Source organism: Barbatula barbatula (genome assembly GCF_947034865.1).
Source record: "Barbatula barbatula genome assembly, chromosome: 10".
NCBI classification, from domain to species: domain Eukaryota; kingdom Metazoa; phylum Chordata; class Actinopteri; order Cypriniformes; family Nemacheilidae; genus Barbatula; species Barbatula barbatula.
The window spans coordinates 20,679,873-20,703,302 of record NC_136773.1 but is presented as its reverse complement, the minus strand read 5'-3'; the positions used below and the strand labels follow the sequence as shown (position 1 = coordinate 20,703,302).

Below are 23,430 nucleotides of genomic sequence, written 5' to 3'. Positions count from 1 at the left end.
TAACAGAACATACACTTATAGAGTGCAGATGAAATTAAAATGAGGATAGAAGCGAAGATAAATAGGAAGAATATGTTTGGAATTTGACCTTGTTATGCAGAACCGTCGGGTGGTGGAAATGAACATTTTCTTCATTGATCTCATTCCATCCCTTTCGTTCCTAAGCAGTAGCAATGTTAATATTTTTAATGGTCTATACACATTCTATATGCAGATATAGATCACTGTATTACCATTTGGAAACAATGTGCTGCAAAGAATTCAGTTCTGTTGGAATTTAGTTATCACACTAAAAAAAATGTCATGCTTACTAAGCATTTTTGTCTTAAACTTCTTAAATCGATATACAATTACTTGACAAGGAAAGTGACCTAATATTTAGTCTTGTTTCATAAAAATTAAGTAGGTTTACGGTAAAAAAAGCAAATAAATCTGCCAATGGGGTGAGAAAAATAAACATGATTTTAGCTTGACCTTTTTCTCATGTACCTAATTCAAGTTTAGTTCTCTCACCCCATTGGCAGATTTCTTTGCTTGTTTTTACCATAGACTTACTTAATTGGTATATTTTTTCTTCTTAAAAGAGACTCTGTGTCTTTCTGCAAAATGGTTTATTTTCTAGGATTCTGTGAGTGAAACCCCATAGTCTCTATTCGAGTTGAGTTTTCATCAGCCTCTTCGTTTACAGGAACACAGTCTGCCTAATGTGGATGAATTAGAGCCTGTTTACATCCCTAGTGTTCATGAGAGAGCTGAGACGCTAACTGCTAGATTTAAAGGCAAATCTGAACGGAAGAAGAAGCCTCAGGTAGAACAATTCATATGGAAAACATAATGGAAAACATGGCATGTTCTAAAAAGGATAGTTTACCCCAAAATCATCTTTTTTCCAATAATATTTACTAGTTTTTTTTCACGCAACGAAAATTATGATAATTGGTCATTTTAACTAATTGACCATTAGTGGAATTTAAGTTTAAGTTCTCTATTTTATACATTGAAAATAAAAGCAGTTTTTTCCCTCTCAATCCCTTTGAGGTTATGAAAAAGCCATCACGGTTCTTTATTGAGCAGTGGCTTTTGACCCAAGGTCTCAGTCCTGAGCAGAATCTCCTTCCCTCTGACCCCGAGCATCAGGTAGCCCTGCCCGTGCATGCCATGAAACCCCTTTCCTTTGGAATAAGTTCAGTGTTGTGCATGTGATTTAGCTCACGGGTGAGAATATTCATGATGTTAACACAGTGACATGAGTTCATCTCTCTCAGCAGAGGGAAGTTTTGCGTTCTGATGATCATGTGCCTTTACACATCCCCAGTATTCAGGAAAGAGCCGAGAGGTTAGCCTCTCAGTTTAAAGACAAACCAACCCAGCCCAAGGTGAACTCTCAACACCAGCTGGCCTTGAAAACAGTTTTATTTGTTAATACTGACTGGTACAAATCGGACAAAATATTTATTTTAAACATTTGACAACCACAGGTTTTTCACATAATCTTGCACTTGTTTGCCGTCTTTGTCGATGTTCAGGCATTTCTCCCCAGCGCTGCCTCTCTCACACTCTGTTTCTTTCAAAGTCAAAGAAAAAGACGTCACACTTCTTCACAGAGCAATGGTGTGATGCAAACTCTGATACCCCCCTGTACTCCCCCGCATCTTTCCGGCAGGTAGCAGTGATGTGTTTGGATGTGATTTCTAACACCCATGAAGGCATCTGGTGTGCCTTTTTTCACAGAATAACCCAGGCGTGCACGTGTGTGCCATTTCACAACAGATAACAGTTTGCTGTTTGAATATATAGTATGCCGTAAAATACATAGATTATACTGTTTATACTTTGCCTGGATGTGACCTATATATGTGCTGCATGAAGGATTTTTCTGGAAAGCTTTATCTGGGTTTCAGAAATCTGCAAGACACATAATGAGCTGAAGTAACGTAATAATGCATCAAGGCATTGAATTTAATCTGATTTGGGAAGAACCTAGAGTTATTACACATGCAAATGCAGATCTTCATGGTGCGGTATTTATGAAGGATTAGTGTGATTTTAGTGTGACTAATAGATTTTCTTGCCAATTCTGTGTTTAGCACCTTGCGAGTTACACCTTGTGCCTTCTAACATCTATACATCTGAACAACCAAGCATGCTCGCATCTTTTATTCTCACGCCACGTTCGTTTTTTCTAAAGCATCTACCTTATAGCTTTTCGTTCATTCAAAAACCTTTTTCCTCTCTCACTCTGATTCTTCTCTTTATTATTCTTTCGTCCTGTTCATCACTTGTAGAAGTACGTAAAGATGTACACAGGGGGTGTGAGCTCACTGGCTGAGCAAATAGCCAATCAGCTACAGCCTCAGGACCACCCCAGGCCCCCTCTTGAGACAGTGGATTTGGTAAGAATGATGGGTGTTGTACTGTTTCCCTATAGCGCTGTGTGAACCATTGAGAATGGATCTTAAGTCATTGGTTACTTTAGTATATATGGATGTGTAATCACTTTAATGGTTACAATGTCAACATGGAGCACAAAATGGTGGACATTGATTGGCTGTGTACGTAACTGTCCCGTATTTACTAGTATGCCGACTCTGCCTCAAGTTGATGGTTTATTTTTCTTGTATCTTGTTATCACTAGAAACAACTTGTGTCTCTGCAGGGTTCTTTGCGGAAGGAGTTTCCTCAGAACATCGGCGGCAGTGACGTGTGTTTCTTTTGTCGGAAGCGGGTCTACGTCATGGAACGCCTCAGCGCAGAAGGAAAGTTTTTTCATCGCAGCTGCTTCAAGTGTGACTACTGTGGCACCACCCTCCGTTTGTCCTCATACGCCTTCGATGTTGAGGATGGTACGAAATCATTATTATCACAAAACATTATCCTCCCTCATGATTATAGCATCTGTTTTTCCGTAAATAAAGGAATATGGTGTTAATAAATCATAATAAAATGTAGACTGATGTCCTTCTGAAACCTCATATCTCCATTTATCTCAATTTTTATTTTTCAACCTAAATAATAATTATCAGTCACCCTTTATGTCTGTCACTGAGTTTTGCAAATAAATAAATTAAAAGTATCAAAAACTAAATTTTCAACTTTGACAACACGGTATGCAATTATTTAAAAGTACACGGTTTTGTCCATTTCCTGAAAGTCAATAAATGTGGACATGAAAGGTTTTAGAAGGATAGCAACGAATTTGTTCATTTAAAACTAAATCTTTGTTACTGGTTTAACGTATATAAATGGCAAACAGAGTGGGACTAGAAATTACTACATTAAACAAAAGATTTCTAATCTTATAATTTTTCAAACCGATGGGACCAAATTGTCTACACCCGTTGCAGAATAGGCCATTCCAGGATGACACACACGTTTTTTTACTAGAAGAAGACCCTCCAACATGTCCTTATTGTAAAAGCCCACTATCCTTCAAGCATGATTTAGTAGATTATGTCAATTTTAACCCTCTGAGAAAATGTTTTATACAGTTAAATCCTTTGAATAAAATTTTTAGAAAAATAAATGATAAAAACCTAATGTAATATAGACAAAAATGTTCTCGCCATCGAAGCTGGTATGGCATAAAACAAACATACAAACAGTTTCTACTTTGTTGTTTTTGTTGTCCTGTAATGACATTATTGATAAATGTGAGAATAAAGCTTTCCTGTAGCTCAGTGGTTAGAGAATGGTGCTAGCAAACGGCCTAGGTCATTGCTTCGATACCAGGGATTGCACATACTCAAATACAAATGTTTAGTATCATGCCATGTAAATCCTTTTGGATTAAAACGTCTGCCAAATGCATAAAGGAAGAGAGTGCTTTACATTTGACAGTTTTTCGTAATCGCTTGCTCATAGTTTGTTGACATGACTTGGTCTTTGTGACCAACACACTGGGATATTGTTGTTTCAAACAGAGACTGTTTTGTAAGCTCCCACTTGGTGCAGTAACAAATATTCAAGTTAGTGGGAAATCGACATTGCTGCATTTGGGAATTTATGTATTACTTTGTTTGCGGTTTTTATTTGATTTGTGCCGTGGCCATATGGTAATTGCGTTTTTATTCTTTTAGGGAAGTTTTATTGCAAACCGCATTATTGCTACCGACTGTCTGGTCTGGCGCAGAGGAAACGGCCTGCACATGCCACAGCTCATGCAAACCCTAAGGTACTTAGTCAGGCGGGTTTAATAGACCACACTGTTTTAATCCTTGCACGATCTTTCTGTTTTCGTATGTAAAATCAATAGTATTTATCTTGATGTGTTTTGTTCGGTTTATAGGAGCCCCAGATGTTAGCAGTAACTCCCAACACAGTGGACACCCCAGGCCAAACCATAAATTCTCAGACCCCAGTGGAACGCCGGCCCTCAGGTACCCGCCTTTCCTCTTTAGGCCCTGTCCTGTGCTTCTCTCGAGGAGTAAAGGCCTCCCTGGGTTCATTGCGTCAAGCAATGTCTTGGACTCGCCACCAGGTGGCACACAATCCCTTAGATTCCCCTTTTCTCTTCACCTACTGCATATATCTCCTCTCCTGCTTTACTCTCAACATCCTGCTCAATATTCTCTAGCATGAACCCTTCAGTTTATGAGCCGACCGGGCACCTCCTGCCCACATATGCTATGACTTCCTGTGATGCTTGTTGTGTGTAAACTGATCATGTCACAATGATTAACACTTTGTAAATTTAGCATGCTTTGTTTGGGTGGTGTAGCCTAATCCAGTTTTTTTGGATGTTAGTGAATCATCCAGGCAAAAAAAATTGTGTGTCTATGTAGTTGTATTTATTAAAGTTTTATAACCTATTAAGATTTTAATTTTTTTGCCTGTATGTGTTATCGTGTGAATATTAGATTGTGTTTATTGTGTTCTCTTTTTGTTGAAATCCCTTCTGTCTGTGTAGATATTCCCTGTGATGGTGCTTGTATCAGTGCTTGTGATTGGTCAACTTTGTGAGCTTTACCTTTCCCCTCTCCTATCAGAGCAGCTTATTTCTGAGCTAGTGATTGGTCTACACTTCCATTTGTCCTTGCATCTTTATCCCGGTGTCTTTTCACTCCTGTTTCACCTCCGCATACTAACATCACTGCTCTGACATCCGGCATGTGTGTATCATAAGAACAAAGTTATTGTACGTTTATGCTATACAGGATGAAATATTAAAGATGGCTTAATTAAATATAGTTATATAAGGTTGCAGTTAGATAACTAGTTTTAATACACCTGTTTTTAAGATGTTTTAGCAAAATATTTTGGTTTAATTTAAGAGGTTGAATTTTATGAAGAAATGTCTAGGTTGTATTTTAACAGGAATCAAAACCTAAAAACAGATTGATTTGGCTTTACTTTTTGTAGTCGTTTTTAATATTGCTTATGTGTGAGATTCACTCAGTGTTTGAGTATTTATTCTATATTTATTATTTCTTCAGCAGTGGAAAAGATTAGATTAGTTGGAAGTCATATATATAAAACGATTTTGGTAATACATTTTTGATATGGTCACTTCATTATCACTTCACAATGAGGGGTACTCACAGATATGAAGTGATTTCTGAAAACATTGTTTATTTGTCAGTTTTGGCCGTTTGTTTTTGCACGTTTGGATTGCATGATTCACCTTTCCAACCACTTTCACCTACACCGTGATAGATTTTTGTGTTATCACATGCACATAATATTACTCTGAATGGCTTGTTTTGGGGTTTCACTTAAGGGGCATATCCACATCTTCATTACTATATCCACAAGTTCATTGTTATAAAATATGATTCAAAGCTATTCCGTATTTTCTGAGACTTTGTCTTATAGGATGGGAAAAAGGCAAAGTATTATTATTATGAGAATGTATTTTACATGATAAAATTATTTATCTATTTAATTCTAGCATACATGTAGTTTTATGAAGGGTACATATTGTTTGTGTAAATAAAGAGAGTCGTTACTTTGACTGTGTTTGTCTGGTTTGTCTACTGCTGAAATGCTTAAAATAAACGTCCACATGTACATGTTTGTAAAAATGGACAGTTTAAAGCAATAGAAATTGTAAGCGTGGGTAATATATAACTAAGCGTCTTATACAAGTCTCTTTATTGACACCCGCTCTTTTAACAAAATCAAGGTTAGTTGGAGCAAATTACCGTGTTGTCATTTTAACTGCAGTCATGTGTTCCGCTCTCTAACTGGAAGATAAAAACAATTATATTGAAGGCATTTAGTTTTTTCCCCTGCTTTTACAGTGTCGGAGGTGAATGGATTGACGGAGCCCAGTGTGGCCAAGCGGCTCAAAGCGACTCCAGAGAGAATCGAGCTGGAGAACTACCGCCTCTCCATGATGAGAGAAGAGGAGCTAGAAGAGGTACCCGAGGAGACGCTGGCGGAGCACAACCTCAGCAGTGTGCTGGACAAACCCACAGATGTGGATGAGGGATCCAGGTATATTACTCGCACACCCCTGCTCGGCTAATTTTCCTTTATAGATGACATCTATAGCTAGCTGTATAGAGAACACCTGATGTATAAAGTGAAGTATAAACCTACTGTACGTTGCAATGTTTAGGTAAAATAGTGTCAATGCTGTCTTTAAGTAACGCACTCATTGACCCCCGCAGCAGCTCGGAGTCTGATATGGAGGAAGAGGATGAAGAACAGGAAGGGGCTGGTCTGTCTGATCTGGGTGGAGTGCCCTGGAAAGAGGCCGTGGAGCTCCACGCTAAACTTAAAGGAGAAAGCGACCCCGGTGCTTCTGAAGACGATGATGATGGAGAGATGGAGGACGAAGAGGAAGATTATGAAGAGGAGGAGGAAGAGGAGTCAAGTGAAGGTAAGCTTTGATTGGGCCAATGAAAGATGAATGATCACATGTCAATGTGATTTATGGGTCAACAATGATTTCATGTAGATATTCCGGGCAAAATGAGCTGGTTGATTGTGATTTGAGTTGAAATTTAAGTAGCTTACGTTCTTTATCATTGTAGCCGATAAGTTTGAAGGGCTGGGAAGATTGAAATGTGTTTGAGTCTCACTTCCTCTCTACACTTCATATCATCTTTATGTAATTGACGTCTCGCACGCCTGATCGGATATTATTTGTTTGCCTGCATTGTCTGTCGCCTCGTATTCGTAGAGAACTTCTTAAATCACATCTTCCCTTTGAATAAGACAATTTTAAGGCGAAAGATTTCCCTAGGGCTAAAACTAACCCTGGAGCTTTTACCAGCGATATATGAAAGTTTTAAACCCGATTCGTCTCACCAGCAAGAGGCTATAGAATGCTAGACTTGGTTATGCTAATGTGCCCAGCTAATGTATTTTTATTTTATGAAATTAAACTTCCTTGGCTTCTGCTTAGATGTGGCCTCAAAGCTCAAAGAAAGCAACAAAAGCCCTATTTTTGAGAGTTAATAAAGTACTCTTTACTTCTTTCTTTGCATGTAAGAGAGGTTCCTTGTTCTCTGTCTTGTTGTACTGTGACGGTATTCTTTTTTCATCTTTTTCCTGTCACTTGTCTCTTGATCCTCTGCTGTGTGTCCATCGTTGTGTGTGTCTGTGTGTCGATGTGGTGGGGTAATTGTGTGGGGTGACAGAGGGAGAGTATTTGCCCTGGCAGTGTGAGCTTCAGTCAGGTCTTTGGCTGGAGAATCTGGCACATGAAGAGGATACGGGTGTGTTTAAAGGTATAATGCCCGTGGATGCGTTTGGCTACAGCACACACCAAAAACCCATGACCGGAGAAAACTGATCCAACCAAATTGGCTGTTTTACCTCTGCTGCTTTTTGTTTCAGAATTTTGTGCAGATAAGCTTGTTTTGATTTATTTCGATTTTGCTATGCAGAATTTACCAGGAATGTCTTTGTTTGCCTTGTTTCTGTAATAATATTGTGATGGGTTGAAAAAGTGCGTGTTCACAACAGTGATGTGTTGAATGAGATGTTTTTAAGTTATGAAAATGCTTTTCAGCTTTAATAATGACTTTCATTTTTATTGGAGGTGCCGTCTGCATGTTGCTTTTCACGACTTTACACTAGGACGAGTCAAATAGCAGAAAATGATCAGTTTATAATATTCACCTATTGCCATTTAACTATATTTTATAAATTTATATAAATATAAAATGTTTATTTAAATGTATTCTTTCTTAATCTGAGAAATGTCAATTTACATGTGGTTATCAAGTAGTTTATTAAAGATTTGTGTAATGCATCAAGTAAAATTCTGTAAAAATCTAGTTGAAGAAAACAAAATGGCCACACTAGGAGGATCCTTATGAAAATTGTCTAATGCTTATACTAATAAATCTTATAATCAGAGTTTGAATCAAATGAACCAATTAGGTCAAACCCTCCTGTAGAAGTTGAAAGAAAATGCAATGAAAACTCTGGCTTATCCTTCTTAAAAGTCCTAAGACACGTAAAGAGAGATTTGAAATCTCAACTATGAATATTCAATATACCACTCAGTCCTGCTTTGCATCTCACTATATATTCTAAACTATCCTGTTCTCTTTCTGGTTTGTCTTCTCTGTTTCTGGCCACTTATCTGTTCACATTGCCGCTCACTGGGATTTTACGTGACCGAATTTATTTTCCTTCTGGATTTTGGAAATTGGAATTTCTGTCCTCAACTTGCCAATGGACGTACATTTCCTACCATTGAATCATGCAAAAACAACTACTTCCTGTAAAATGCCACGATGTAGCTAGGAACCTCCATATCCAGCAAGCCATACAGCCAGTGGACCCTCTGGACATCCAGATGGACAACCACTGGACATCCAATCAGACGCAACCCACCTCCTCCACAGGTAACCCGAGGAGTCACGACTGGGCCATGAGGGCCTTTGAGGGGTTGGATGCGTGTTTACTGTGTGTGTGAGTGTGCATGTGTGATCGGCTTTTCCTTTTCCTCTTATCCACAATAATCTTTCCGTTGCCTCTTGTTTCTTACTACATTGCACGGATCTAATTTATTCTGGTTCAGTTTTGGTTCAATTTTGTCTGTCACTGTTTATTATCGCTTTGTCATAGTAGGCCAAAATTATGCCTATTATTTAGTTTTGTGCTTAACTTATTTGATTCTTTATTTCCATTGTGGATTTTCTTTTTTTTATCTGTTTGTTATTCATGTTTTATTTTCTTGTGTGTGTTTTGTGTGTCTCTTCTTTATGTACACATTTTATGAACCTGTTTCTTTTCTCATATTCTGTTGGTTTAATTGTAGCCCCCTCCCACAAGTCTGTGCGCCATGAGGCTGTCAGAGCCTGGTTGGACTCAATGACTGGAGGTAGAGACGATATCAGTTCAACATTAAACAGTCCAACTAATTTTCTCAGTGCTAATACGCGCATGCAAACACAATGGTGCTTGACAATTGAACTTCTTACGAAACCGCAATTATGCATTTGTTAAATACTGATCGCATGTTACGCACTTAATAATCTTGGCATAAGCGTATTCACAAATCAAGCTTACTGCAAGTCGCACAACAGAGCAAAATGAGCGTCTGGTTTGAAAGCTATTGTGATCTTATAACCCTATTCAAAACAGTCTGACTAATGCATGCAATTGTGTCTTGATCACCGTAAGTCTACTTAAATAATGTAAATTGTGACAACTGTCCATCGATCGTGACAGATTCTTCTAAAACCAGTGACAGCAACAGAACATTTAGTTTATTTTAGGATGTTCTGGTCCATGGGGGGTGTGTGAGGATCTTTTTCTCTACAGTGCATGGAGAGGTCAGGTTCCACAAGCGCCAAGCAGAGAGCGGGCACGCAAAACATCTGGAACTTGTTGGTCGCTTCGCTTGCATGTCACAGTTGGTGCAGGACAAAAATCCCTGTATATTTTGCTTTGTTGAAACGACTAGAATCTGCTCATTTCCAGAGGAGTGGCATGTGGAAGGGGGTGTTTCATTTGTTCATTTGTTATTTGATTTTGTTGCTTTTTGTTCACTCTTCTGTAGTCATTCACAACCTCAATCCATTTGACTGTGTGCAAATGGATATATGCATGTGTTTAACCCCTACTGCCATTTGTTACTTCTGTGTCTTATTATTTGTTTAATATAGGGTTGCATTGTTATGTTCATCCATGATCTCTTTTAAGTTTTAGCTTTTTTCTATTATTACTATTTAAAGGTCCAGTGTGTAATTTTTTGGGAGGATCTATTGACAGAAATGCAATATAATATACACAACTATGTCTTCAGATATAAAGACCTCACATAATGAAGCGTTATGTTTTTAATACTTTAGAATGAGCTATTTCCATCTACATACACCACAGGTCCTCGTACATGGAATTCTCCATGTTGTTTTTTACAGTAACCCTAAATGGAAAAACTGCTCTACAGAGCGTTTCGTAAATATGTTATCTCCATTGACCATGAAGTGAAAACATCTTAGTTTTGTATCAGCCACCGTGCTTTGAAATAGAGGGACTGGGGTAGAGTGAGCCTTGGTTGTAATTTGCAACCTCACTGCTAGATAAAGCTAAATTTCATATACTGGACCTTTAATTTAGCCATGAAACATGTTTGTTGTTGGTAATTTCACACATACATGCAGACTTTCTAATACTCACAAGTGTAGTTTAGTGGATTTTACTTTTTTATACTTCTGCCCTTCTTATTTGTCGTATTCTTCTACGTTTACCCCAGAGCCCGGTGAAGAGGAAGATGAGCCTGAAGCTGAAGCAGGCAGTCCTGACTTTGAATGCGGTACTGAACTAGATCAAGGTTTGTCAAATCCAACAAAGTTTTTTACATAAAGGCTTATTGAGGTCTCTCTCCTGTAGCCCACCAGGGTTTCTCACAGTGATTTCATTCTGACACTATAGATGACATTTCCTCGGACGCTGAGGCTGAAGCTCGCTCACATTGCATAGATGAAAGCGTGACTCTTCCAAAGGAAAATGGCAAACCAGAGATCCAGGAACATGTTTCCAACACTGGTAATCATAAGCATATTTTTTTTCAATCTTCAATTGGTCAAGGCTTCATTTGCGAGCACATTGCATAAATCTTCTATAATTTAAATGTAATAGATTTGATTATTAAAATCTGTACACAAGGATGTTTGTTTTTATTGTCCATCAGTAATTGAACAGTTTTGTTGTCGTTGCAGAGAAAACATCTGCAGGTCCAAGGGAACTGATTGTAGATGTTATAATGTCTCCAATACAAAAACCTTATTTACCCACCGATGAGGTAATACCGGATTTTAGAAATCAAATGTCTGGTATGTTGCATTCCTAAACATGTAAAACAGTTTTTGTTTTGTTTTTCATACAGGTGAAAGAGATTTCTCCTGTAATATTAGTGAAATCTCCAGGTACACGATTCTTCCCTGAGCCCTACCTTCCTGAAGTCGCAGAACCAAACAAAACCTTACCACAAACTCCTCATGATAAAAGTCCCCGTTCTCCCGTTGATCAAATTCTTGCGGCAGCCCCTATCTGCACACAACCTGGTCCGCATCCAGAGACCGTGTCTTCCAAATCTCCGGTCCAGCCTCAGCCTTGTGCCTGTTCTCCAACAGGTAACCCTTTATCTCCAATCTGTGCCCAGTCACAACCCTGCCACGAACCACCATCACCCATCTCCACAAACTCTCCGGTCAGGACCCAACCGGTCCCAGCCATCACGTCCACTCCTATGGCTAAAACTTCTTCTGAGAAGAGAACCGAAGAATCTATTAAAGCACCAGAGGAAACACCTGTCAAGAAAACGGACCTCATTGAAGAGTTCTGGTTAAAGAGTGCAGAGATTCGAAAGAGTTTAGGACTCACGCCTTTAGAAAGAAGCAAAACCACGGCAGAGAAGAGCATCGTGAAAATGCCGACCCCTGTATCGTCAACGTCTCCCAGGTCTTATAGCCCAGAGGAATTGTCTGAAGAGCAGACGCTTGCCTTCACGGGACGTTCTGTCATACGCAGAATCAACATTACTTTGGAGGGACAGGTTATATCCCCTGTGGAACCAAAGAGTAATGGTTCTGAAAAGAAGGATTTGAGCAGCAGTTCAGGGTTGGGTCTAAACGGCAGCGTGACTACTAGTCAGACAGCAGCTAGTGACAGCTACAACAACTCTGACTCCACCATGCTCACCCCTCCATCCAGCCCTCCTCCACCACCACCCAATGAAGAACCTGCCTCTTTCCAAAACATGAAGGCTCAAGTTTCCTGGGACAATCTTCTCGAAAGCACAGAGGAGCCCAAAACTGACACTACACCACCTAAACTCAAGACCCCGGAAAGTCCGCCTCAGCCAAAACCAGCCCCAGTGCCGGCTCCTAGAACTAACCCACCTGTTGTGATGAGGGTAAAAGATCCAAACAAACCACGCCGGGAAGAGGCACGGAAGTCTTTCGTGGAGTGCATAGATGAAATACCGTTTGCTGACGATGTCGAAGAAGCGTACGATGACCGAACCCCTGACACAAGCGCACTGGAAAGGTTTTATACACCGCCAACCAGTAAGGTAAGCAGGGAAAAGCCACCTTTGCACCTGGCGCTGGCAATGGAAAACGGCAAACCCAACATTCCCGGATCCCGAATTTCAAAGGGATCTCAAGGATTCTCGCCCGAAGCCAAGGAGATAGCGGAAGAGCGATTGAGAGCTCGCGAAAAGTCTGTGAAGAGCCAAGCTCTGAAAGATGCAATGGTGATGCAAATCACCAAAATGAAAGATTCAGAGACTTCCAAAGGAACGGTGGCAAAAGCAGCTTGGAGCGTTACGGAGACTACCGGGAAGCGCAAAAAGCAATCAGACTTCCCGAAGGACTCTGCTGTCAAGGCCTTGGAGTCCAAAAAGCAAGCTGAGGCACTCTCCGATCGGTACTTCACCTCACCGGTCAATAAAACCTTTGACAGTTCCGTCACATCTTCAGGGAGCTCCACGGGTGGTAAGAGCAAAAAACGCAGCTCGCTGTTTTCTCCACGCAAGAACAAAAAGGAAAAGAAAGCCAAAAATGAAAGTAGACTCTCTCGTGCTGAGGAGACCCCACCCAAACACAAGTCCCTGTGGAAGACTGTGTTTTCGGGTTACAAGAAAGACAAAAAGAAGAAAGACGACAAGTCTTGTCCGAGCACACCCTCAAGCTCTACAACTGTAGATTCGGGAATGAAGAAAGATTCGCCCCTGGATAATTCCTCAGGTCAGTTTGTAATCTGTCCCGTTATATTGTCAAATCTTTTGTCAGAATTCATGTTTGGTCCATGCTCATTCTTTCTCGCCCTAATGGGTTGTGATGTTAGAATTTCAGCGTAGTTTAACTTACACATGTTGCTTTGAAGTCTTTTACACTAGTGATGTTCTCTTTTCTGATTTAGATTCACGTTTGAGAAGAAATCTCAGCTTTTCCGAAGACTCTGATCTCTCCTGCGACGATGTTCTGGAGAGATCCTCTCAGAAGTCGAAGGGTGATGTAAGTTTATCTGATTTTTGCCACCCTCTCCTTGTAACTTCTTTGGTTTTTAATGAAATCTTTTACTCTTCTCAGCGGCGCGTGGACCTGTTTGACTTGGTGTCGGATTTTAATAAAGATGCAATGAAAGACAAAGAAAATAACAAAGCTAGGGCAAAGGAAAGAGTTGTAGACAATGGAAATAAGAAAATAAGCGCGAGAAGAGCAAAGGAAAGAGTGAAGGATGAAGGGCAGAAGAAAGTTAAAGATGATGAGGTATTTTAATGAGGTATCGCACAGCAGGACTGTTTGAAGCCACTGGGTTTCAGACAGAGCTTGAGTACAAGTGTACAGCATTGTGTTTCATTTGTGTCATGTTAGAAATTCAGTCGCTTTTGTCCTGCTGTGTTTGTGTGGAAGTGAAAAGAGAGACTACAATAAAGCAAAATAGTCTTTGTAGTTGTTTGTGTCTTGTAGTTTTCAGCAGAATGTAGGGAATTACAAAAAAGCAATAGTAAACCCTTCCAAGTGGGTTGCACACCGGATGTCAAGTTCGCCTGGCAGATCCGGCTTGTGACCTCTTTAGTGTGCACTATTCATCTGGATGTGCATAGATGTGAATGTATAGATGCAGGTTGTTTGAGTTAGATTTGTGTGTGCAGTTACTGTTTTGTATTTTTAAAACGTGTTTATTTTAATCCCGTTACACAAAACACACTCACATTTATTGTGTTAATTCAATCATCCCATCACCCTTAAATGTGTAGCGTTTTTGTGTCATTCGTAGAAGCCTGATTTGATTTAATTGTGCATTAACCCATCTAATCACATAATTTGTTTTGTGTTTGTTTTCCACTTCTTTTTGTTTCATAAGTCTGTTTATGTACCTCATGCATTGGCGTTCAAGAGATCGTATGCCACAAAGGTAGTGTGTATGTTTATTCCCACTGGTTTACTTGTTCTAAGCATGTTTTATATATTACATCATATGTCTAACTTTTCATTTTTATTACTAACCATTTTCTGCAGCACGGTGAAAGCTAAAGTGCCCCCTTTCTGCCGGAATATATAACTGCATCACGTGACATGGTCAAAAGGCTTTTGGCTGTGTTATCCTGCATACTGTTCTGTGTACTCTGTATATCACCTTTTTTTCCATCGTTTCTCCAACATTACGGATTCCATCATCATCATTTCTTTCCAGACTTGAGCTTTTTTCCGTATTTATCATATGATATAAGCTCGCCACAGAATACTGATGGAGCACACAATAACAACAGCAATGGTCATGGTGCTTTTCTGAAAGATAATTGGTTTTTAGAAATACAGCTACCAAGATAAGGCCTGGTGGTATGATGTATATAATATATAATGCATGCTTGAAGGTTTAATTTATTTCAGTGGGCTGTCGAATCGTCTACATGGCTTTTATTATAAACTATATATTGATTTGATCAAAGCAAAACATGATATATACCGTTATGGTGACTCATACCATTATACAAACTTTTAGTCGTACCACCCACCCTTTTAGAACGATATCGAGATGAGATAGTCATAGGTTATAAGTACTTTAGACTTTTGTGCTAGGTTTGACATAGACCCTCGGATCTGGTTTTAGCATCCTGTAGTCATACATTACACAAGCCTCTATTGTAGAATCTCATGAGAGGCAAGACGAGGATCCATCTTCAGATGACCCAGACACGGGTTACAGGAGTGAACGCTGGATCTCATATTTAATATCCCATTGCAGAAAACCTACACGGAGGAAGAACTTAATGCTAAACTGACGAGAAAGGTGCAGAAAGCAGCACGCAGACAAGCTAAGCAAGAGGAGCTCAAGAGACTCCACAGAGCTCAGGTGAAAGAGCGCTGCTGACTTATACTCTGCTTTCTGACAACCACATGTGAATAAGTCAACATCATGTAGAACTGGAGAGTAGGAAATTAACCAGATGCTGTATTTTGATTCTTCAGATGATTCAGAGGCAGCTTGAGCAGGTGGAGGAGAAACAGAGGCAGTTGGAGGAGAGGGGTGTCGCTGTGGAAAAGGCACTGCGGGGGGAAGCAGGTAATTCTCCATTTCAGTATGTCACTTCTTTGATGCTAGTTATGGTGCATAAGTGTTAAAGCTTTTCTTCGTAACTCACACTTTACTCTTTAGTTAAACTTAGACCTTTGTCACAGTGCTGCTTCTAGTACTTGTATGTAGATTGGTCATTTTTATACCTTACATATTTAAACATTTCTTATGATACAGTCCAAAGTTACAACATTAAACTTGCGCTCAAGATGAGAACATACAGGGTTCCCATAGTCACATAAAACATTTGAAAACACTGAAACGTATCTTTATAATAATGTGAGAAATCAACACTTCACATAAAAATACTTATCCTGCCCTGGCAATATTTAAAAAACAATTATTATATATATTTTTTCAAAACTACACAGGAACATCACAGACAACTGGGAAGGTCATGTAAATGTATTAGTAGGTGTGGGAACCCTGTACATTGTCTAAATTTCAGAAATATTCTCATGTCTCATGACAACTCTTTTCATTATTTATATGTTTTCAACACATGTATCCGTAATGCAAGTATCACATGACAAGGGACTATCAAAACGTTGGATTATTAATGGGAAGTTATTAAATGCTATAGCAGAGCTCGGTAGTTGAAACTTTTTCCATTGAGGGATTCTTGTTCTTTTGCATTCAAAGCGTTTTCTTTGGCACTAGAACAACTAATATCCCTGATGTTGCGGTTCAGTGTGTCTTCAGGCTTGGCACAAATGAAAATCAAACTGATGAAGCTGATTTAATTTTCCGGGGTTATAAGTAATAGAGCAGAATTTTGCATTTTTCCTCTTCTTCTAACCTCCCCCTCTTCCCTCCATCATCTTTTGTATAAGCTGTTACTTAATCTTTTTTTATCCTTTACTCTCCCTAAGGGTTGTATAAAGGTTCTAGTGTTAGTCCAAAACAGCATAAGAGACGCTCAGGTATCCATGATGATAACACAAGGTGTTTGTAGTCGTCTCAGCGTAATGTACCATCTTCATGCTGGGCATCGTCTCTGCTGTGTCTCAGTTGCATGCCACGTCAGTCTGCTCACGCCGAGCATAGATTTGTGTGCTGTCTCGCTGGATGTGGTCCAATGCTCATGACTGATGTAGGAGAACATTTTTTAAGAGCATCCGGTTTATTATTTAGTTTTAATGCCCGATCTAAATTCAATTACAGATGTTATTATCACATTCACAGGAATGCTCCTAGTAGCAGACCACAGCAGTGCAGCAAATCTATGCACCCATTTACCATTACAGGACATTCCAAATTGATTGTTATTTGGCATGTATACACACATAGTTCAAAGTGTGATGAGTGTGATTCTGCTAACTTTACAGTGTGAGTGTTTATGTGCAACACATGCATGATTTGAAGCTTTTGGCCGTGCCTGTGTGTGCAGTAACATGTTTCTAATATATCCTTATTGTAGACTATTGGGGAGAGTCTAATTACAGTGAGATCCTGGATTTGCATCTGGGCGGTATGTATTTCAAATCTGTTGCTTGAACTGGACTAACATCTGACGCTGTCTCTCGTTTCCCCCTGTACTTACTTATGCCCTTCCAATTACCCCCTGCCTAAATACCCATTTGCCCCTGTAGTTTCTGATCTACTGTAGCTTCGATAAGTCTGTTTATATTCATAAAAAGTATGATTTTGAAATTGTATTTGTTTATGTCTTTAATATATAAAAAAATTGCTTTATAAATGTCTTTGTTCTGTTGAACACCGAAGAAGATATTTTGAAGAATGTAGGAAAGCAATCAGTTCTGGAACTCTTGAGTGCCATTGTAATTTTCCTAATATGGTAGTCAATAGTGACCAAGAACTGTTTGGTTTCTAATACCTTTCTCTGTGTTCACCAGAACAAAGACATTTATTCAGATTTCTAACAACTTCAGTAAATGTTGGTGTGAACTGTCCCTTTAATGGCTTTGGTTATTAGAAGTATTAATAGCTTGAGCATATAGCAGCGCACAGCCAAGTCCAATAGACACAAGCAACCGGTCAAATTTAACAGGATGGCTTGACATTTTGATGAAACCCCTCCCCTCTAGCCTCTTGTAGAGCCAATGGCTGCCTGCTTTATCTTGCCAGTACTTCAGCTTTACATCTTCTCCCATACCGGCTCAGTTGCATACGGTCCCCGGGTCCCACAAAGGGGCCAGTGTTCAGTACATCATCCTCACATTGTGATTGATCCCATCGTTTGTGCCTAATCCTGAATGTTTCCATATCTTACTAGTGTGAATGAGTGTGTTGTGATGTTTGGATAACTTTGTTACCGGCATGCCACAGTCAAGGCAACCGCACAGACAGGAGATAGCGTGGAGTTTATAAAGCCCATTTATAAGAGTGAATCAATTACCATATGCTTGTAAAGGACATCGAGGCATTGTTTAAATTTTTCCTCTCTCTTACAATGCAGCAAGATGCTTTTTACGTGTAGCATATCAAAATGTTCTTAAATTGCGCAGGGAAAAAGCGGATGACATTTGAGCTGGTAATTTGGAGGGATTTTTATGTAAAGCTCACCAGTCTAGATGGTGACAGACCTGCTTAACAGTTGGTGGATTTTATAAAGCCTGACTCGAGCGCTAGTGTAATTACGCTGTAAGGTCTATAAGATTTATCTCTGCGCTGGAATCTCCTGGTCATCATTTCCAGAACAATACAGTTGTGCCCTTGTTAATAACTAGAAATCTTGTTGAAAAGCTGTTGCTGATTTTTGCTCAATTTGTTTGTTTGTGACCTGTTCGCATGGATCTTGTCCATGCATGTCTGCACTTACAAATACCAGCATGTTGCCTTTTATACTCTGTGTAGGAGTTCTCCAGGTCATTATGGCAGATTGTCCAACGATATGTGATGTGTTAGAGATGGGTTTAAAGGGACAGGTACTCAGCCTCAAGTTGTTCCAAATCTGTATACATTTCTTTGTTCTGATGAACACAAAGAAAGTTAACCGAAAATTGCAAACATTCTTCCAAATTCAGCAGAACAACTAATTTTATAAAGGTTTGGAACAACTTGAGGGTAAGTAAAGAAAGACAGAATTTTAAATTTAGGGCGAACTGTCCCTTTAAATATGCAGCAAAACAAATGTTTTGTTATACACACAATCCTCACAATATAAAAGATCTTAGGCTTTGTGCGTTGGAGATGATGTTTGTAGCGATAGTCCCTTGTTGTGACCTATCATTGTTTCTGTATTTTAAAGCCCATTCTATCATCGCAGCTTTGCAGATCTGTCTTTATCCATACCGAGCACAAACGTGCGAGAATGAGTTTTTAAAATACGTTTATTTGGTGCATCATTCACAACCTCACTGACAGAATGAGAACATGCTCAAAGATGATAAAATTATCAACCCAGATTATCTATTTAAAATGTAACCTTGGGTCATAAAAACTATTCGAAGAACAATTATGCCCACTTTGAGGAACTACAGCTATATTCTGTACTGTAACCTTAGTGCTTTGATGTCCTGTGAGGCGGCAGATGTTAGGTTTGCTCTCGAATCGTCGCATGTTTACCCTCAATTGCGCACAGATGAAAATTTCAAAGAGCAGATGATATCTTGCCCTTTGATTCATTGGTATTGCTCTCTGTCCAGTGTCATTCCCCCTCACTATCACATCTTACTGTTGCTTTCACTTCCTTCTCAGAGTTCTTTAACTTTATGATTTCACTCCTCACGATTTTCTCTTCCACATCTCTCTCTCTTTCTGCCTCAAATCCCTTCACTTCTCTGCCCATCTCTTTTGCTCCTCTCTCTCTCTCTCTCTCTCTCTCTCTTTCTCTATCTCTATCTCTCTATCTCTCTCTATCTCTCTCTATCTATATCTCTCTATCTCTCTATCCTTCCCTGTGTTGTGGAAGTTGAGCCCTATGTCGGGACCCCTCGCCGAAGAGCCCTGTACCTCTGCCCCTGCTGTGCCCCTGAAGGTAACGTAAACCCTGTCAAGATTTTTGCCGGCCAGCTGTGTTTCCATAACAACATGGCCAGCAGCATCCTTTGACAACTCACTGGACCTGTGGAGTATTGCTTTTGCCCTTCAACTACAAAGTCTCCTCCTCTCACTGCCCCTGTGTGTTCAGGCTTAGTGGATTTCCCCCAGCAGATAACACTTCTGGTGATATACAATGAATACTGATTTGCAGCAGTACCTGCAAAGATTTAGTATTATCATCCTCCGTAAGAGGTTCAAGCTAAGGTGTAATGAGAATAAACCTGCATTTTCAATTAATACATCAGAACCGACCTGATGTTTGTTTGTAGTCGGTTGAGTATTTGTAAGGCATTAAAAATGCATTAAAGGCATTGAAAGCCCCATGAAAATATAAACAATTTTTTTTTATTTAAACCCCAAACAGGACATATGTTAAAAATACTTGTTAAACAATGTCATGGGGTCTTTAACATTTTTAGGTACATTTATGTACACAGCTATAATGTGGGGGAAACTGCTCTGCTGTCTAAAAGTGTGAATTTATAAAACAGCATGAACATAATTTCCAGTTTTTGAATGAAACGTCTCAATCGTATAGCTCTTGTACAGTATCATAACACTCAGACTACCTTGACTTTGCATTTTGTGTTCTTAAAACTGATGAACGTTAAAGGAAAGTGAGGATCCTCGATTCATGGCTCATGTTTTTGTCTTTGTTGTCCCATCAGACTGTACTTTAAAGTCAACATGAAAAATACTTTTCCCTTTTTACTTTCTTTATTAGTTGTTTGTAGTTTTGTTGTTTTGATGCATGTTTGAACAAATAAGTACAGTGTCTATGTAATCTTTATATGCCTTGTGTTTCTTATTTGGCTTTCATGACCTTGGATGTGTGGGATTAGAAAACGATGTTTACACATTTTTTAACATTTGTTTTTTGTGGCTATTAGTTAACAGCAATTTTAAAATAAATACGTTAATAGCACAGGAAACGCAATAATAGCAAATAACTGAGTAAATGTTTGTATTATTATTGAGTAAATGTTTAGTTCTTTTGCTATTATTGTCCCCAGTAGCATCCGCCTTATATTTTATTCTTTATGAATATTTCACTCATAAATATAATTTTGAAGTAAAATGGGTGACAGACGTTTGTTTCACGTTGACTTTAAATGCAATAGTTGAAAATGAAAACATGCGCCAAAGTGTGTGACCAGCCCTGTATTGTGTCTTTCATTTTGTACTCTGGTGTGCGTAACTGCCTGTGAATAACAGCGCCCCTGGTGGCGCAGCGGTAACGTGGCTGTTCTAACTGTGGTTTTTCTTTCTCTGTGTTCTTCTTGGGAAAGCATGGGGCTGAGTGTGGGGGAGGACACGCACAGTGCGTTCCGCCGGATAAGTTTAGCCTCCCAAAACCTGTCGTCTGTTTATCTTTGTCTCTCTCACTGTTCTTGTGTCTGAGGACTTCTGCTTTGACTCTGTGTGTTTAAAACAGTCAAGGCCAGCAACCACGAGCACGGCAATTCAATATGTGTGTGTACAGTCTTATTCCCTTTTGTGTTGCAAGAGCTGCCTCGCCCTCAGCTAAGTACGTCATGCTGCATCCGGGTCTGCCGTGGGATGGCTCATTGGCGCCGCTTGGCTTCACCTGTGTGTTTATGTATGTCTCTGTAAGGATGGGAGGTTTCATAGATATGCGGGATTGTACTAGCATGCTCAACAGATAACACGTACCGCCAGGAATTGTATTGACCTGCATTGACCGTGGACTTCATCCGTGCATGATGCAAGAAAGCTCTTTGCTCATGAACTACATTAGAGAGGATGTAATGCAGTATTCAGAGATGATTCTTTTTAAGGAAAGTTCTGTGTTATGCTCTGTTGACCACATTCTTTGGATGTTGAAAACCATAGGAAATAATTTTCACTCCTTTCCTGTCACGTCTTATACATTTAAGAATTACATTGATAACTAATTTATATTTGAATGCATATTTTTTTCAATCTGGTGTAGTAAATTATTTCTATGGCTTTTGACAATACTGCACAAATGTTGCTAATAGATCTTAAAATAGATAAAACCTGAAACAGTCATTTAAGGTAAACAATTGTCATGTTATTGAGTTCAAATGAGTAACTTGTATAACACAAACATAAAAAGATGAAAGTCAAATCACAAATGTTGATTTAGACTTTTTTAAACGGATGCACGTTTGTGACGTTGCCTTAGATTTTGTGAAAATCTTTCATAATTGCTACAGATAGTTGTGCAAAGTCAGGCTTTGAATTTTAAAGCAATATCCCCACTGCCTTAAAAAAGACCAAATGCCTCAGAAGTCCAGACTGATCAGCATTGTTCATATGCTGTGCGATCAGAAGCCGTACCTCCACGCCATCCTCTGTGAAGCCGGCAACTCGACCTCAGGTCGACGGCTTTGCCCTGGCCTTCCACCTTCCCTGATAAAGACATCCTGGCTTGGCTGTCATCACATTTGCTGTGTGGGTGTCTGTGTCGGGCCTGTGTGTCAGTGTGCGTTTGACCGTCAGGTTCCTCATTTCTTCTTCAATGTGCTTCTTTCAGGAATGGGTAAAAAGGACGATCCAAAGCTGATGCAGGAATGGTTCAAGCTGGTCCAGGAGAAGAACGCCTTGGTGCGATACGAATCGGAACTGATGATATTGTGAGTTGAACTCATCATCAGTTAATTTTTATGTATTCTGCTGAGGTGTACTAGAGGGAAAAACAAGGAGTATTTGTTTTCTAAATGCAAACACCTGATGGGATGCTACGGGCACAATTCCTGTAGGTGAGCACATTATGCTGGAAGGTTATGGCAGATACATTTATTCGATTCTGTTCTCTTCTATACATCGCTTTAAATAAAAGAAGCAATTACACTGTGACTGTGCCTTAGACACAATCAATCCCATGTACGTTTGTAAAGGTCTGAACTGAATGAACTGTACATTTCAAATTACAACGGTTTGAACGATACCCGAAATACCAAAAGGCTGTTTCATTAAGGAAACTCGATAGTATTTAATCAATCAAGCCTAATAGAATTGTATCTGTTGTTTATATTTGCCATCAGGTATTTTTCTTCCAATAATAGGACTGGAAAGCAAGATTAATTTCAGTCCCAGAAAGTTATGCCTACATTACCACATTGAATACATTCTTCTCCAATTAAATTGGTGCAAATTGCTTACCATTATTTAAACTTACTTTCACATTTTCATTTATTCATTTAGCTTAAACTTATGTTTGTTATTTTTAGGTCACTTTGGATATAAGCGATTTGTAAAATTTGCCTGTCAATAGTTCTGTCATCATTTACTTACACAAGTTATTCCAAACCTGTGTACATTTCGTTGTTCTGCTGAAAACAAAGCAGTTTGTAAGAAAACGGTTGTGGGGCACTATTGACTTCCTAGTCAATGGTGACCCAGAACTGTTTTGTTTTCCACATTCTTTAATTCTTCCAAGAACTTTCCACAGTTTTGGAACAATTTGAGGGCAAGTAAAGGATGACAGATTTTTCATTTTTGAGTGAACCATTTTAGTTCAAGCAAAAGGAGTACACAAGCTAGAGCAGAAACGAGATGAGATGCAAAAATAAGAGAACGATTTTTTATATGGCTTTAGATTAGAGATTGTGCGAAAGCCTCAAGCTAAATCTAGCTGTTGTAATACCTTGTTTCGGATGGTACCTTGATGTCTATACGGGGCATCAAAGATTTCTGTCTTGAAACATTCTTTGATGTTCAAAGTACCTCTTACAAACGCCACAGTATAACCATCATTTGTTCGCTCCTTCAATTCGACTTCCTTTATGTACTCTACAGTGCTCGTGAGCTGGAGTTAGAGGACAGACAGAGTCGACTGCAACAGGAACTGCGAGAACGCATGGCAGTTGAGGGTACTTTCATCTTGTTTCCTTCAATATAGCTCTAGTATAGACCTGGTCACGTGTGTATATATAGTTAAATGTT

The 23,430-nt window shown here is 39.3% G+C and overlaps 1 protein-coding gene across 4 annotated transcripts in view; it reads left to right on the top strand.

The window, feature by feature from the left end:
* mical3a (microtubule associated monooxygenase, calponin and LIM domain containing 3a) overlaps positions 1 to 23,430 on the top strand; it is a 50,174-nt gene that overhangs the window by 24,870 nt on the left and 1,874 nt on the right. The window contains exons 20-42 of one of the 4 annotated variants that reach the window (XM_079465578.1): positions 689 to 808; positions 1,574 to 1,663; positions 2,286 to 2,393; positions 2,657 to 2,843; positions 4,077 to 4,171; positions 4,286 to 4,376; positions 6,240 to 6,435; positions 6,612 to 6,823; positions 7,587 to 7,676; positions 8,700 to 8,804; positions 9,221 to 9,283; positions 10,661 to 10,738; positions 10,840 to 10,953; positions 11,127 to 11,209; positions 11,294 to 13,157; positions 13,333 to 13,427; positions 13,503 to 13,682; positions 14,281 to 14,331; positions 15,163 to 15,270; positions 15,387 to 15,480; positions 16,913 to 16,963; positions 22,019 to 22,118; positions 23,284 to 23,357. In XM_079465578.1, coding sequence (XP_079321704.1) covers positions 689 to 808; positions 1,574 to 1,663; positions 2,286 to 2,393; positions 2,657 to 2,843; positions 4,077 to 4,171; positions 4,286 to 4,376; positions 6,240 to 6,435; positions 6,612 to 6,823; positions 7,587 to 7,676; positions 8,700 to 8,804; positions 9,221 to 9,283; positions 10,661 to 10,738; positions 10,840 to 10,953; positions 11,127 to 11,209; positions 11,294 to 13,157; positions 13,333 to 13,427; positions 13,503 to 13,682; positions 14,281 to 14,331; positions 15,163 to 15,270; positions 15,387 to 15,480; positions 16,913 to 16,963; positions 22,019 to 22,118; positions 23,284 to 23,357 — 4,249 coding nt within the window. The remainder of the gene's footprint in view (positions 1 to 688; positions 809 to 1,573; positions 1,664 to 2,285; positions 2,394 to 2,656; positions 2,844 to 4,076; positions 4,172 to 4,285; positions 4,377 to 6,239; positions 6,436 to 6,611; positions 6,824 to 7,586; positions 7,677 to 8,699; positions 8,805 to 9,220; positions 9,284 to 10,660; positions 10,739 to 10,839; positions 10,954 to 11,126; positions 11,210 to 11,293; positions 13,158 to 13,332; positions 13,428 to 13,502; positions 13,683 to 14,280; positions 14,332 to 15,162; positions 15,271 to 15,386; positions 15,481 to 16,912; positions 16,964 to 22,018; positions 22,119 to 23,283; positions 23,358 to 23,430) is intronic. The other 3 variants (XM_079465579.1, XM_079465580.1, XM_079465581.1) reach the window with 3 other exon arrangements.